Here is a 16,398-nt window from a genome sequence, read left to right as displayed (position 1 = left end):
GCTACACAACTGAAACGGGGTCTGACGCAGAATATGCACTTCGCAAAATTCTTCTATACTATAAATTAATGTAAAGGCTGACTTTCTTCGTATGCATAATATTGGTTTTGTTTTCTATTTCTAAAGAAAGCCTACCTAATATCGATCTTTGTATCTAAGGGTTTACTTATTCATCACTTTTCATTGATAGTTGTCGTGGATAACAAAGAATAAAGATATAAGAAGCACATAAGATCTTCGATCTTGCTTGAAATGGTATCAATATGATTTTCAATGTAACATGAAATATTTAAATTACTTTTACAAATTTCCTCTAGCTTGGCCAAGATTTGTTCTTTGAATACCTGGTATGCCTTACTATCCCTAGTAAGTTATGTATTTACTATACCACAGTCCAGATAGGGCGGGGCGCAATCAATTCAAACTGATATGAAAACGAAATAAAAGATGCACAGATACGTACGGCCATCAGCACATCAAGTTTAACTCTGGCACCTTATGTCGTTAGTAATAAGTTGCATTTTGCAATACCCATGCATAGTCCGATGTGCCTGAAAGATTCACCCGTGCGCTGCAGGCGGCGTCCGATCGATGGGCATGCGTGCGTACATTTCATTTATTCATTAACCCGCCATAGCTCGCGGGAAATTACAAAGCGCCATTGATGGACAGTTTATAAATAGCCTGCGCTATTATATTTGCATTGAATGCTTTAAGAGAGGGGGCAGCAAGGTTCTGGAATGGAGGCCGCGTACCGGAAAAATGCAACGTGGGACGTCCACCCACAAGGTGGACCGACGATATCAAAAAGGTAGCAGGAAAGCGCTGGACGCAGGCCGCTACCAATCGATCAACATGGAAAGCATCGGAGGCCTATGTTCAGCAGTGGACGTCCTATGGCTGAAATGATGATGATGATGATGATGACTTTGAGATTGTAAGTGAAGCGCCCTTTTCTAGGCAATATACTGTTGGATATAAAATGGAAAGAAAATAATACACTCGACGCGATTCAACGCGTCACTCTATTGACTCCGTCTGTACGAAAATAAGATCCATCCATATTACGTTGAGAGCTAAATGGAAAAATCTGTTCCATTTTTGGATACTGAAAGTCATTTGTATTTTTACTTTGATATTTATTCATTCAGAAAGGGTTTCGAACATGTGTGTTCACCGCCGCTACCAACCGGGCAGCATGGAAAGCATTGGGGGAGGCAGAGGACGTCCTATGGCTGAGATGATGATGATGTGTGTTCACACGACAGTCCAGTTTGCGGGATCCTGCATTACTGAATCCCGCAAAACTGGATTCCCGTGGGAACGAGCCCTTATATTCAACAAAGCCCACCATAAAACACTCCCATCCTTTATAAAACCAGCCATTTCGTCGCGTATGACATACTACCTACTACCGCACTAGATTAAAGATGTTGGATCCGGGTGAGGTATCAGGGAATCAGGGTATCCGACAAAGAATCATGTGTAAGCTTAACGTGATCCAGGGAGATTGATGGACCCGCCAGCTTCCCAGGCTCAGTGGTATCTCAGAAGCCTATCAGGCCTACCCGCGGGTACACGATTAACATATTTGGGTCGGCCATTCGGAAGTCGGTTGTAATGTCAAGGATTTGGTATAAGAAAAACTATGTAGAAAGGATAAAATAATGTTTAGAACTTACAAAGGTTTTGCCTTTTCAGTGCACCTAAAAATTAGATAATATGTCATTTTAGGAGCTATGCCCATCGTTTAGTATAGATTTATAGATAGAACGACGGACGCGACGGTCACTAGTTCACCAATCCTTGCAAATATTTTTGGTTTCGAAGTAGGAAAACTATAATCTTAAATTAATAGCAATCTAATTGGGTTTTCAACCGACTTCAAAAAAAGGAGGAGGTTCTCAATTCGACCCGTATGTTTTTTTTTTTTTTTTTTTCTATGTTTGTTACGCGATAGCTCCGCCAATTATGAACCGATTTGAACAAATCTTTTTTCAGCGTATAGGTAATATCTCAAGGGTGTTCCCATTTAAATTTAATAATAAAAAAAACAACCCCCAAGGGTGGAAAATTGGGGATGAACTTTTTTATACGCAATATCTCCGCCGATTATAAACCAATTAGAACGATTACTATTTTGTTGAATAGGTATTATCAAAAGGGTGGTTTCATGCGAATTTGAAGAAAATATTTCACCCCCAAGTGTGGAAAATTGGGGATGAACTTTTTTATACGCAATATCTCCGCCGATTATGAACCAATTTGAACGATTATTTTTTTGTTGAATAGGTATTATCAAAAGGGTGGTTTCATGCGAATTTGAAGAAAATTTTCACCCCCAAGGGTGGAAAATTGGGGATGAACTTTTTTATAATATACATTAAGAATATGGTCTCAATGTACTGCCTACCTTCAGTGGTAACATCAAGGTAATAATTAGTCAACTAAAAAGCAAGAAATAAGTTAAATTTTATAAAAAAAAATAAAACCGACTCCAAAAAACCTACACTAAAAAGCAGAATAATAATTACTAATTACCTACTTATTTATTAGGACGAATTATTAATATTTATGTAGGTATACCATGATTGATACTTTTGGAGTCGGTGCAGGCAAACTTTACATGTTTCATAATCTTGGCACCGACTCCAGAAGTATCAATCATGGTATACCTACATAAATATTAATAATTCGTCCTAATAAATAAGTAGGTAATTAGTAATTATTATTCTGCTTTTTAGTGTAGGTTTTTTGGAGTCGGTTTTATTTTTTTTTATAAAATTTAACTTATTTTGTGAAATAAAATGAACTGCTTTTAGACAAATTTGTCCATAGAAGGATCGTTTAAGCCTAGGCGCAGACCACCAACTTTATTTGGCCGATAGTTGGGTCCGATTCTAATTTGTATGAAGAATCGGCCGATATCAAATCGGTGTAATGTGAGCACTTTCATACATCTCCATACTGATCAACAGCCCGACCCAACTATCGGCCAACTAAAAGTCGGTGGTCTGCGCCTAGGCTAATGAAGACAACTAACTTCTCAACTATTATCGAAACAATCTAGATACCTACATGTGATATCAAAAACATCCACGTTGCATCGTACCGAATCATAAAAATCGTTACTCCGATAATTTCTCGGAAAGGGCGCACGCGCCGTATATCCAGTGCAGTTTTATTATTCGAGGCGCAGCCCGGGAATTTGATCTGGGAAAATCATTGCACTGCACCAATTATTGTTTTTCTCAGTAACGTCGTTTCCTCGGAAATGCGAACTTGTTTACGTTGTTGCGTTTGCTTCCGAACAGTCGCTTTAAAACTGCCATTGGTAGATAGAGGCAACTGTCAGAGTTGTATTTACTGCATTCGGTTCCCAGATGTAGTATTGAGGTAAACTCACCCTATCATTAACCTTTTTGGTATTTGGAGCATTTTGGTAATAGGTAAATTGGAGCGAAAAGTACGCTAACGAAATCATTCAAACTTTCAAAATGGGTGCGCTTCAAGGAATACCTCAAATTATGACGCTGGATTTTGACAAAATGTAACAAGCAAATAAATAAAATGCAACTAAATTATATCATCGTACGTCAAGGGACCGCTGATAATATCATGGACTGTTTGAACCACTTACTTTAAACGGGGATACAAATGGAAAATGGGAAATGTCCGTATTCGCGTGCATTTTCCACGGATCAAATAATTTTCATTCGGAGGACAGTAAGTAGTAGAAATTAGAATAGACTCCTTAATTCATTTCAGGTTATAAATAAACCTTCTTATAAATCCATCATGAACAATTATTCTAAAGTTACTCAATGTACAGAATTCCAAGTATTGCACCACTCTACACTTACAATTTTTCATCGTATGAATATTTATGAGGGGAAAGCCGTACAGTCGTCATCGTAAAGGTTTTAGAATTTCTATATTTATGACTCAAGAAATAAAGAGTAATAACAATTAATGTTTTTTAACGCGACTGTACATTACTTTTCCGTGTTTATATGTATACTCGCGTGTGATACCACACACATAGTTTAATTATAAATCCCAACTAATATTATAAATGCGAAAGTAACTCTGTCTGTCTGTCTGTCTGTTACGCTTTCCCGCTTAAACCTCGCAACCGATTTTGATGAAATTTGGCATAGAGATAGTTTGAGTCCCGGGAAAGAACATAGGATAGTTTTTATCCCGGTTTTTGAAACAGGGACGCGCGCGATAAAGTTTTTCTGTGACAGACAAAATTCCACGCAGGCGAAGCCGCGGGCGGAAAGCTAGTAGATGAAATAAAAAGTAGATATGCGTTACTTGTTATTAATGACTGTGTCGACAGTCCTAGTAATGTACTAACTTTAATGTGAAAGTTTGATGTGTTACTTTTTCGCGCAAAAACTATCGAACGGATTTTGATGATATTTTTCATTTATTATTGTTTATAACATCAAAATAACTTAGGCTATATAGGCTGAAATTCATAACAATATTGAGTTAATTGGTAAATTTGCAACTAAGTATCAAGTAAGTCGATATTTCTGTGATAAACTGAATTTCATAACTGAAGCCACTATTTCATAATATTGGCATGATTCTAAATAAGTACTTTAAGGATGAGTTGCATCATCTTACTTCAATTTTAAAAAACATCAAGACTGTCAAACTCCATACAAAAACACCGGTTAAGGTTATAGTTACGGTTAAAGTAAGATGTAGCAACTCAGCCTCATAAATTCGATTGGGCAGACTGCAGACGTGACATTTCGTAATCGTAACTCGTAACACACGAGTCCTGGGACCGGCGGTCTGCACTGCGCATGCGCGAACCGGGCGCGGCACCGTACCGCCATTATGGTACAGACAGCATACCAAGTTCAACGCTATAGCATTGTGATAGGTGATATTTTGCAATAAATGGCAATGCCAGATTTTGTATGGAAAGTGGCGTCTTTTTTTTTCGCCAAACCTTGTTTTTTAATTACAAAATAGTGTAATAAACCGAACTTACTATGACATGTATTCCTCTAAACTCAGTCTGAACTGAGTTACGAGCATTAGAAGTTTGATGATTTTCATACTAGATTTGCTTTTTGCGCGCAAGTTTTGTAAGAAATTGCAACAAAATAGTGACATTGTATGTGTAAACAAACAATACCACCCATTATAGGCTCCAAACATCAGTATGGAGCAGAATCAGCGCAATAAAAAAATAGCGCAATATTTTGTTGCAATTTCTTACAAATCTTGCGCGNCTTATAGGTCAGCCATGTAGATTTTTGGACTTTAATTCCTAAAGAACCGTTTGAGGTATGTTTATGAAATTTGAATATGATGTTTATCTTGCAAGTCTCAACACATGAGCCAAATTTTAAGTGTTAATGCACAGTACATTTTGAGTGATGAGGAGTCAAAAGTGGCTCCAAGTGGTTCGTCTAAATATACGCACGGTGCAGTCCCCTCCCTGGAACTAGGCTTAACATGCTCCCGCATGTCTAGAATATTAGCTCAATGTTGATTTAGTCGATTTTCTCCTGATGGGAACATGTAAGACAAAAATAAAATTTCCAATAATACAGACCTTCTAGAGCAGATGACGTGAAAACTATACAAGATATAGAAAAACTTGACTATCTCACCTGTAGCAAATTGAATAAGCTTTTTTTGGTTCATAGTAGTTATGTCACTAGGACGCATAGTTTCCGAGGATTAAGCGAAAAACCGAAAAGTGGTACCTTTAATTAAACCCCCCTCTCTCCGGCGGCCCAAGGGCTAAGGGCGGGGACTTTTACTATGTTCACCTCCTAACTAGTCTAAATAAAGTCCCGAAGTCAAAAATTGTGTTCCACGGATTTCCATCTATAATGCTTTATTGACTGGACTACTGGGTGTTTTCTATGTATAATATGTATGTATTTCAAAAAAACAAAACAGTATATAAGTAGTATATCCGTTAAGCTAGCACCCATAACACAAGCATTAAGTTGCTTACTTTGGGGCTAGCTGGCGCTGTGTGAAATTGTCCAAAGATTTATTATTACTTCATAACACTAAGGTTCTGTTTTGTAGCATATACTGCCCAGTGCAAAAGTTGGCAACCCTCGACTATGACGCAACTGGACAATTACTACGGAGACAATGGCCTCCACACTGTTTCCCTGACAGCCTGATAATCATGGTAGGTACGGATCTCTTTTAACTCCTGCAATACTTATCGTTTAAGGATTAAAAAGGAATTTTGCAATTTTTACATGACATGTCTGTTTTAGTTTAACTTGTGTAGAAACGAAATTACATTAGTTGAAAAGTGTTCATTTTCATTCTAAGATAAATCGACATATTCATGTAATCTGTGTAAAAGAGCATAATATCAAATCTTATCTTAATAAGGTAACGTTAAGGAAACTGTGTATTTACTTCTCTGTAACGATAAAAATAATACGAAACGAAGTAAGTTATTTTAGAATCATGCTACACTCCTAGACCACTCCAATCTTGGAGCTGACAAAGCTTAAGTAGGCATTTTATAGACAAGTGCGCTTCATCTCAGATCATATCTACGAAATATCAGATAATTTAAGGTCAGAAGCAAGTCTTCGGGTCATTTTAAAGCGCCATACGACAGATTTTAAGCGTCGTTAAGTCAAAGGTCGGGGAGACAGCTTGATAATATCTCCAAGAAAACTAGTCAAAACAGGGGAACGAATAGGTGTGATTGTCACTTCAATACTTGAAGATAAACAAATAAGCACACTAAACATGATATCACAATACTAGCGCGAATCGCAGTTACTTTGAACACAATCCAAAAAGGGAAACTCCTGTATATCCAGGAAAGAAGTTTGACCTCCAAAGCACCCCACCAAGGCTAAGTTATTCCCGAGGGAAATTGTCATTGGACCCGCAACGAAATTAATCAGAACATGATTGAAGAACTTCGAAGGTCCCTCCAATGCAACGGGAAAGTTGTCAAAAGTTATAAAATAAACGTGTAAGAAATATAATACACAACGGACAATAATAGAAGGCACCATATTCTTCAGTATATAAACAAATACGACCTGCTGACATCAACGAAGGATTGTCAATATCTCAAATCTCAATCTAGTGATGTAAATGATCTCTCCGATTTGAAATGTTATCATTGTACCCGTTCAACTACAATAAATGACAAAATGTAAAGCCTTCTTGAAACATGAATTGTAGGGAAATCTTGTTTTTGAGATGCGAAAGATACCGCTTGCCGCATGAGGGTTAATAACTATGATATGACGCAGGATAAGCTAGGTATTCTTCCCCATCAAAATAAAGGTCCACAGAAATGCCAGAACCTTGAAAATCCAGCTGGCACAGTTCGCTTCGCCCATTACGCGTAATAGCTGGCATCATAGTTTATTAGCGGTCATGACTTTTTTATGCAGTGGGTTCAAGTTTTACCTTGAATTACCTTGTTAGTTTTGATAGCAGAAGACACTACATCAAGTTTCTTAAGCCTTGTATCCTGAGAATGCTCAAGTGGATACAAAGCTTTAGATGCCTTATGTGTCTTATTGGACTTTCAGTAACAGAATCCTAGATAAAATTAAGTNACGAAACACCATCCAATAACTAACTTTGCCCGTACCTATCATATTCTGTTTGGCAAATTCGTTCCATCCTCGATCCTATCTAATGAAAAAGTTATCACCTCAAGAGCAAGTGAAGACATGCTGACAATCATTAGGAAAACATGCATTCTTTCTTATGATAATGTAGAACAGTGTACGTATAGAGCAAGAGCCCGTGACCTTCGTTATTTTATAAAAGCCGTTTGTCAGCGCACGCTCCCAACACAGGGAAGAACGATGGACCATCACGAAGGGTGATCTTGCGCTGACAAACATTCAGCTTTTATGAAATAACGAAGGTCTTCCTGTACATCTTGTTGGTTATCCTAAAATAAAATAAATCCTACCTGGAGTCAGATCCCCAGTGCATGGCATAGATCTTGGCGAGGTGACCGCGCAGCGTGCGCCGCGTGCGCATCTGGATGCGGCCGATTGGCTCCAGGTTGGCCGTGGCCTGCGCGAGCGACGTATCGCACGCCGCCTTGCGGGCGTCCTGCAACAAGGAGGTGCTTTTAGAGAAAAAGAAACACTGTTACATTGCAGAGGGTTCCAAACTAGGTTATGCCTGTTAAAGCCTGGTCCGTGAGCACGTAGAATTTTGTCCAATGACCCCAAGTTACCCATCCTTCTTACTCGCGCGTAATTATATTGCTGTCGCGACTGTGCGACGGGCGCCCGCAGTGAGTGTGCGAGCGCGACAGCAACATAATTACGCGCGAGCGATAAGGATGGGTAGCTTGGGGTCATTGAACAAAATTTTACGTGCTCACGGACCAGGCTTTACTTGTTAATAACTGTCGATTATAGTCGTGTGTATTAGAAAAAAAGTTACTTGTTGATCAATTACTTANGGTTGTACCTTACAAAACATAGATTGATAGGGTAGTGGACAGTCCACTGGACACCCTATTCGATTGATATCCCTTTTAGCTGTCAAAACGCGACTCTCATAGATTTTGTATGGCAATGGGGGCTATGATATTGGTCGCGAACTTAATTGACTGACCAGTTATTGATTATAAATCTTCTAATTATCTAATTTTACAGCCAATTTACAAGTAACTCACTTTTCAAGGATAGAATTAAGATTTTTTAGTACAGACGACGGCACGTCAACGTAAACACTGTGGCGTCTTATTTAGTCGTAATAGGTACGATTTTGCGATTTTACGAATAATAAGACGACCCGTTCCGTCACGCCAAGACCCACAGACAAATAAAATTGGTAGCATCAATTAATATTTCATTCGGCACATTGCAACGACTCAATCGCGACGCCCCATTGTGACAGCGGACATTTTCATAAATTAATATTGATGTTGCACCAATATTCGGTGCAATATAACTACATTGTGCCAAGTGCTAATGTGTAGTAATATAAGACAATAGAGTTTGAAAATCTTTCCAATACACCAATAAAATTATCTCAGGCTTCGCTTGAAAGAAAGAAACTTGCCTGTCTTTAGTGCCACATTTTAATTGTTAATTATTATGTAAGTTTTAAAATAATTGTTTCCCAAATAAGTAAATCTTATTTCTTTCCTAGACTGGTTACTGGCGAAGACTAAAGTGAATTTTAGTGACATCCAAAAGACTTTTTTTGATTCTTTTTGATTCCTTTCAAAAGTTTTGTTTTCGGCTTCACATCCAGATATCTCAAGGACGTAGAGTCTAAAATAAAGTCCCAATAATTAAAAAGGTCGTAAGTTACAAATATCGAGGCCTCAGACTGCCTGATTTAGAACTAGACTGATCTGAGTTACACTGAAAGGCTTTTAATAACTAGGTTAGTCTCAAATGGTGCTAAACTTAGTGTTCACTGTTTTAGAATTGATGCCTGATGGAAGAATAGTTCTGAAATCTAGGTGTCATCGTTTCTGACAGCAAAATACAATGTTAACTTTATTATGTACTAACTAGCTTTTGCCCGCGGCTTCACCCGCGTGAAATTTAGTCTGTCACAGATCGTCATAAATTATAGCCTATACTTATGTCATTCTAGGTTATAAACAATAGTACTGTAAAGTTTAATCAAAATCCGTTCAGTAGTTTTTGCGTGAAAGAGTAACAAACATCCTGACATCCAGACATCCAAACTTTCGCATTTATTTTTTTATTTTTTATTTATTTAATAGGACAACCAACAAGACATACACTGGAAGACAATCAATTTATAATATTAGTTATGTACTAATTTATTAATTTATCGAGCATTTTTCGTTATAGAGTCGAAGTTAAATGGAGACACTGTAGAGCGGATAGAAAACAAGGTAAAACCAACCAAAGTAAAGAAATTTCGACGCTTTATCGAGTTTGATGTTAAATCGAGTGACGTTATAAAGAGTTTGCACTGTATTGTACACTTGACGTAATTTCCTTGATGACATAATAGTAATATAATCTGACAATAAATTTAATATTCCAGCGTGGTGCTAGACAACATAACTGTCAGGGGAAACGGAACTTAGTAATTTTATGACAATAAACAATATTTTTCTTTACAACTTCCGCGTTACGATACACGATATACAATGCTTGTTTGTTGGCTTTCTAGTATTTTTAAATACTGTACCTATAATGTTTTTCTAAGTTATGCATGCAATTAAGGGGCAAGTTCCTAAAAATAGTACACAAGATGACTTAATAGCATAGGTGTTATTCCAGTTTCAAGACTAGCTCAGTCTCCTGTTTTAATGTATTTGAATTTAATAAGGTCTGATGAGGTAGCGTCTGCAGCTGTTCCATAGAAAAAGTTTTGGGTTCAACCAAAATTTCCGAATTCCCTGCCGGTATTTGTGTTTCCACACTACTGCAGGCTCCCCACTAGGTGGACCGACGATCTGGTGAAGGTCGCGGGAGGTGCCTGGATGCGAGCGGCGCAGGACCGCTCGTTGTGAAAATCTTTGGGGGAAGCCTATGTCCAGTAGTGGACGTCATTTGGCTGAAGCGAACGAACGAACAATGTTTCCAAATTCATTCTGACCGCTTCGCTCCATCCAGTCCATCCTAGATTATATCTAATGACCAAGAGCAAGTGAATACAGCTGCGATCCTACCTGGAGTCAGATCCCCAGTGCATGGCATAGATCTTGGCGAGGTGTCCGCGCAGCGTGCGCATCTGGATGAGGTCCCTATATCATATCCAACGTAAACGTTATCAAGTAAAATACAGCTTTGTTCCTACCTGGAGTCAGATCCCCAGTGCATGGCATAGATCTTGGCGAGGTGTCCGCGCAGCGTGCGCCGCGTGCGCATCTGGATGCGGCCGATTGGCTCCAGGTTGGCCGTGGCCTGCGCGAGCGACGTATCGCACGCCGCCTTGCGGGCGTCCTGCAACAAGGAGTTGCTTTAGGGGAAAAGAAACACTGTTACATTGCAGAGGATTCCAAACTAGGTTATGCCTGTTAAAGCCTGGTCCGTGAGCACGTAGAATTTTGTCCAATGACCCCAAGCTACCCATCCTTATTACTCGCGCGTAATTATATTGCTGTCGCGACTGTGCGACGGGCGCCCGCAGTGAGTGTGCGAGCGCGACAGCAACATAATTACGCGCGAGCGATAAAGATGGGTAGCTTGGGGTCATTGGACAAAATTCTACGTGCTCACGGACCAGGCTTTACTTGTTAATAACTGACGATTATAGTCGTGTGGTTCCGGCAAAGTAGGATAGGACCATTCTCTTACCGTGAATGTCGTAAGATACGACTAAGGATAATATGCGAACATCAGACCTCTCTGACCAGCCTGGTCAGAAATGGAGTTGATGGTGCCCACACTCAAGCTTCTAACTACACGCTTCGTGCGATAAAGAATTTAGTGCTTCGCTTTCGTGCGTTCGCCTGCTAAGAAACTGCTGCTTAGGTGGACCAACGATCTGATGAAGGTCGCGGGAAGTACCTGAATGCAGGCAGCGCAGGACCGGTCGTCGCAGAATTACTTGGGGGAGACCTTTGTCCAGCAGTGATCATCTTCTGGCTGAAATGCTAACCCGCAGGAACTGCTATCCTCCAAGATACTAAAGTCCGGTCGCCGAGCAGATAGAATTTCGTCCAATGACCCCAAGCTACCCATCCTTATCGCTCACGCGTAATTATATTGCTGTCACGATTGTCCGACGGGCGGCGGCAGTGAATTAGCTGAAAGTCACAAACATCTAAAAGCTGTTCTACTCACTCGTATGGCATTCTTGAGGGTCTCCGCCTCTTGGCGCAGGCTGTCCAGTTCATTCATGGTGCCCTGTGGAACCACTACACCCGGTGAGGAGCTAAACGCCTGATGTGGACCGCCTCGCGCCGCGTCCGCTTCCTACGCCACGCACCGACCTGTGGACAAGGAGTTACCATGATTAGAATGGTAATTAAGGACAAAATAAATACAAGAATTTAGGCGGTTATCACACTGCGCCGCGCTCGGCCGCGGAGCGCGGAACGACAGATTAATCATTGTATGAAAGTACCTCAGTTTGTATAGAAAACACGCGCGGCAATTCACACTGACAACGCGTCCGCGCGCGGGTTTTTTTATATGAAATCACGCGCTCCGCGGCGGAGCGTGGCGCAGTGTGATAACCGCCTTAGGGGGCTACTCCGACGTGGTCGCCCCAAGCAAACTGGCGGTGCTCAGTAGCAGACGAGGCGAAGACAGTCGGCAAGACTTGGAGCGAGATCAAACGCGAATCTCAAGACCGAACGCGATGGAGGACTGTTGTGGACGCCCTCTGCCCCATCTAGGGGACATAGGAGTTTAGGAGTCAAGTACTCCGACAGGACTACTCTCAGAAACGCTGTTAACGTAGTTTCAGGTCACCGTCGCTCATGCAGACATCTTGCTTTGCGTAAGAGGGATGGCAACATTACAAACTTCGGACAATATTTTTCAGAGTATCCCAGCTGGTTAAAAAATGCGGTTATTGATGCAAATATACGAGAACTACCCAGCAACCGCGCGATTATCCTGTGTCTATATCAGGTCAAAGGGTAAGAGTCCCCGCACACTACAAACTGTTTTGTCAGAGTATGAACATTATACGATTTGGTATGATTCAACTTAATGAATGGTTGAGAGGAGCCATTGGATCAGTACTTATCGCTTTATTAAACCCTCATCAGTTAAGATTAATTACCTAGTAAACAAACGTCGAAAAAAGAATGATGATGATGCTACAAACATATTTTTTTACGCATCATCAGACTCGATCAATCGCCTTTAATTGCAATCAATTAGAATGACAGTCATACTCATTACTTTAAAACGTACAAATAAGAAATAAAGTAGCAACATGATGAGGTAGAGCATGACTCATGGACAAAAACATTTTACTGGGTCAGAATCAAAGTGACCGTAACCCGAGTCAGCATGACTAAATAAGCGTGATCTATCACTTCACTTTATATGGATAATTATATTATAAAGATAACATCTTAAGGCCGGGTAGCAGAGAAAATGGCGAAAATGAGGTTTTCNTTTTGCTGCGGTAATGCACTCCAGGTAACCGTGTGTGATGCTTATTGCTCATAGTGATTTTCGATACAGAGCCCCGTACATACGTTATACATAAATTATGGAAAGAAAACACCCAGACCAATACAAACAAATATGTATGCAATTTTAGTATGATATTTTTATTTATTAATAAACAAAAAGACTGAACAAAATTGATGCGTTTACTGATTAATGTTATTAACCACATGCAAAGCTTTGTGAATTGCAACAACTATAATTTATTATCCAAGCTCTAAATAATCGCTACTACGAGTAACTGATCATAAAATGTTTTTCCAATCGCTCAAGCTCCCGAGGATCTACCGATAGGTCGGGTGACGTAATCTTGAAATTCTTTTAGCGCGGAACTTCCGGAAAGTCGGGTGACGCCACGCCTCTTTGAACCGTGTTTACTTTGGCAGATATATTCTATATTTATTCGATTCTAAAATATATTCCCAAAAATTTTGAAAGTTGTTTTAATTTGTATCACTTGGATATGATTTGTATTAGAAAGTGCTGTGAGTGTGACGCTTGAACGGAAGGAAGTCAACCTAACCTAACCAACTGCGTATTTCTATACTGTGTAGCCGCGAGAGCTCTTTGGCGCGCTGTCTTCGGCGAAGTATTGCGCGCGCAGATTTTGACAGCGCGAAATACCTACTTTAGCAGAAATACCAAGCCTTAATATAGTTAACTGTGCGCTGGCGCATCCAATTGATTGAGCTGTGAAGAGAGAATAACGCGACATGTTTTTATTTAAATGAGGCTTCCTACCAATAATACCTACTGCTGAAACACCTGTGTAGCCACGATAAACAGACCGATTGCCTCAAACTAAAGTAATGGCGTTTTTCTGGGAATGGAGGTTGCAAACAAGGAAAACTTTAAAAATAAACGGGAGATTGGGATGATCATGCCATAGGGTTCTGAGAATTTTATTTCTTATCACCTAAGTGTTTCAGGTACCATGATATTTTTGGAAAGCTGTAACTAGCTATAGACTCAATACGATCAGGTTTTTGTTGGAGCAGTAAAATTACAATACTTGCGAAGTCTTGGCACACCACTGACATAACTATAGTATTTTATGTCTTCTGTGAAACGCTTGTAAATCTTTCAAGCAGAAACACTTCGTTTACTCGTTAGTACATATTATTTGCCTATGAATGGTTTTACATATTTTCCAGTCGCTACGAATACAAAGCAATTTCAGTAGGTTGAGTCAAAAGTGATGGCGTTCGAGAAATCTGCGAGACGTCAAGCTAGGCACTGTGGCATCTTGTGTACTTGTAAATAGGTGCGATTTTCCAACAGAAATGTGACATTAGCAAAGTCCACCATGTTTTAATTAATTCATAGACACATAATTGTCCCAGATGGCATTTGGAACGCGCAGTTAAGTGTCTCACGGATGACGGACGGGTAACCTTTCACTAGTGGGGTATATTACCTTAAAGATTTCCATAACGACCAGTTCTGTACTGCCCACATTATCACTATCCTATACAGGACTATTCCCCTCTTGTTCCCACCCGCTGCAACTCCTGTGTAGCCAGGATCTACCGCCAATAAAAACCCAACCAAGAATTTTAAGTTTGAAATTTGAATTATCTATTCTATAGGATTGTTGTTATTCTCTGCCATAAGTTCAAGTGGTGTCATTTAAACAGGGAAAACTACGTGGTAATGATTCATTTGAGGCTGAATGCGACTTAAAGAAAATCCATTGAATTGGGTACCACTGCGTATTATGTGATTTTTGTTAAGCGTTGCTTTTGTAGTTAGGTAATATAATTAGTCACAGCGATATTTGTATCTTTTCCGCCTTGTGTCACGTGTCGGTGTTACGCCTAAACCACTGAACATAATTTAATATTGTCGAATTTTGGCATAGAGAAGACAAATTGAACCTCGAACTCATGTAAAAAAAAACTACACTAAGACTCAAGTTTAATGGAAACCTATAACTTTTCAAACTACTGATGTTTTAAATGCGTTTCAGAAAGTGTATCATAGTGATTAATTTTGTGATGACTGATTTAATCTAGAAGTCTTGAAATGAAAATATTAGAAACTTCTTTAACGTAAACAAACATACGTAACTAACTGAAATTGATAAGCCTTTTGCTGTCCCATAACGCGGGAAGAACGGGCAGCGCAAGATCCGATTGTTGTGGAAATCCTTAGGGGAGGCCTTTGTCCAGCAGTGGACATCATTTGGCTGAAAACGAACACACCCAGACTAATACAAAATATCACAAAATCAAGTAAGTACATAACAAGTTAAGTGTTTAGCTTGTCTCGTCCGCGCATGCCTTGGATGTCTACGATACATTCTTATTCAGATATGGTTTTTATCATTTGTTATCAGTGAACATGTGTCACGCAACTTTTCGCTCAATCTATTACAGGCTACAGCACGTGAAGAGAAAGTATTTGCTCAAACTCATGTAACATGTTCAAATTATCATATTTTATTTAACGTACAGTCAGCATATCAGACAGTACGTATTTCTGCAATATAGCACTTATTAATCACTACATAGATACCATAGTATTTAGTTAATTTGATGTGCTGTCGTCTGTACCTAATAGATAAAACATTCACAACTTTGTAACCAAGTTGAGTTCCTATGAGGTTAATAAACATTTGTCTATTAAACCATTTATTTATGTATTATTAATATTGACAAGTCAATCAAAATAAGAGAGATGAATGCCAAAATCAACAAACTATACAAACAAATAATGATTCATTTTAAGATTGTTTATTATAGCAGATGTTGTCTTCTTCTTCAAACCCAAAAATATAGATATTTGTCAGGAAGACACCGCCTGTACAGCGCTAGCTTGGATACACTTATGAGCAGTTCACTCTTGACCACACGCCCATCAGTTATTGATTGACCATTATTCCTATACTTGGGGATTTCCGCGGAATTACGTCGGTTCGCGAGTGGATACTCATGGTAGATGTAATTAAATTTTAATTATCATTGGTCACGCTATTTCTGGAGCGGACAAACTGCAACGCGAAAAAGGTTAACGATAAATGGCTACTAATTCGGTGAATTTGATGGAATCGATGAGTAAGAATGACTCAGCAAAATCAGCAGACGTTCCGTCGCCACAGTCTAAGGAGGAACTAATTTATCGGATTTGAGAAAATTAAAGCTTATTATAATTTAGCTACCAACCGGGTAACATAGAAAGCATTGAGGGAGTCCTATGTTCAGCAGTAGACGTCCTATGGCTGAGATGATGATGATGATGATGATGATGATGATAATTTAGCACGAGATGA

General features: G+C 39.4%; 1 protein-coding gene across 1 annotated transcript in view; it reads right to left on the bottom strand.

Moving 5' to 3' along the window:
* Gbeta13F (guanine nucleotide-binding protein subunit beta-1) overlaps window positions 1-16,398 on the bottom strand; it is a 54,724-nt gene that overhangs the window by 20,761 nt on the left and 17,565 nt on the right. Inside the window, exons 2-3 of the mRNA XM_028309327.1 lie at window positions 11,784-11,932; window positions 10,795-10,940 (exon numbers count right to left, since the gene is read on the bottom strand). Coding sequence (XP_028165128.1) covers window positions 10,795-10,940; window positions 11,784-11,840 — 203 coding nt within the window. The 5' untranslated portion in view covers window positions 11,841-11,932. The remainder of the gene's footprint in view (window positions 1-10,794; window positions 10,941-11,783; window positions 11,933-16,398) is intronic.

The sequence above is a fragment of the Ostrinia furnacalis genome, unplaced genomic scaffold, assembly GCF_004193835.3.
Source record: "Ostrinia furnacalis isolate ACB-3 unplaced genomic scaffold, ASM419383v2 OfSCF2702, whole genome shotgun sequence".
NCBI lineage: Eukaryota > Metazoa > Arthropoda > Insecta > Lepidoptera > Crambidae > Ostrinia > Ostrinia furnacalis.
Note: the sequence above shows the minus strand (reverse complement) of the source record. Positions and strands in the feature narration are given on the sequence as shown.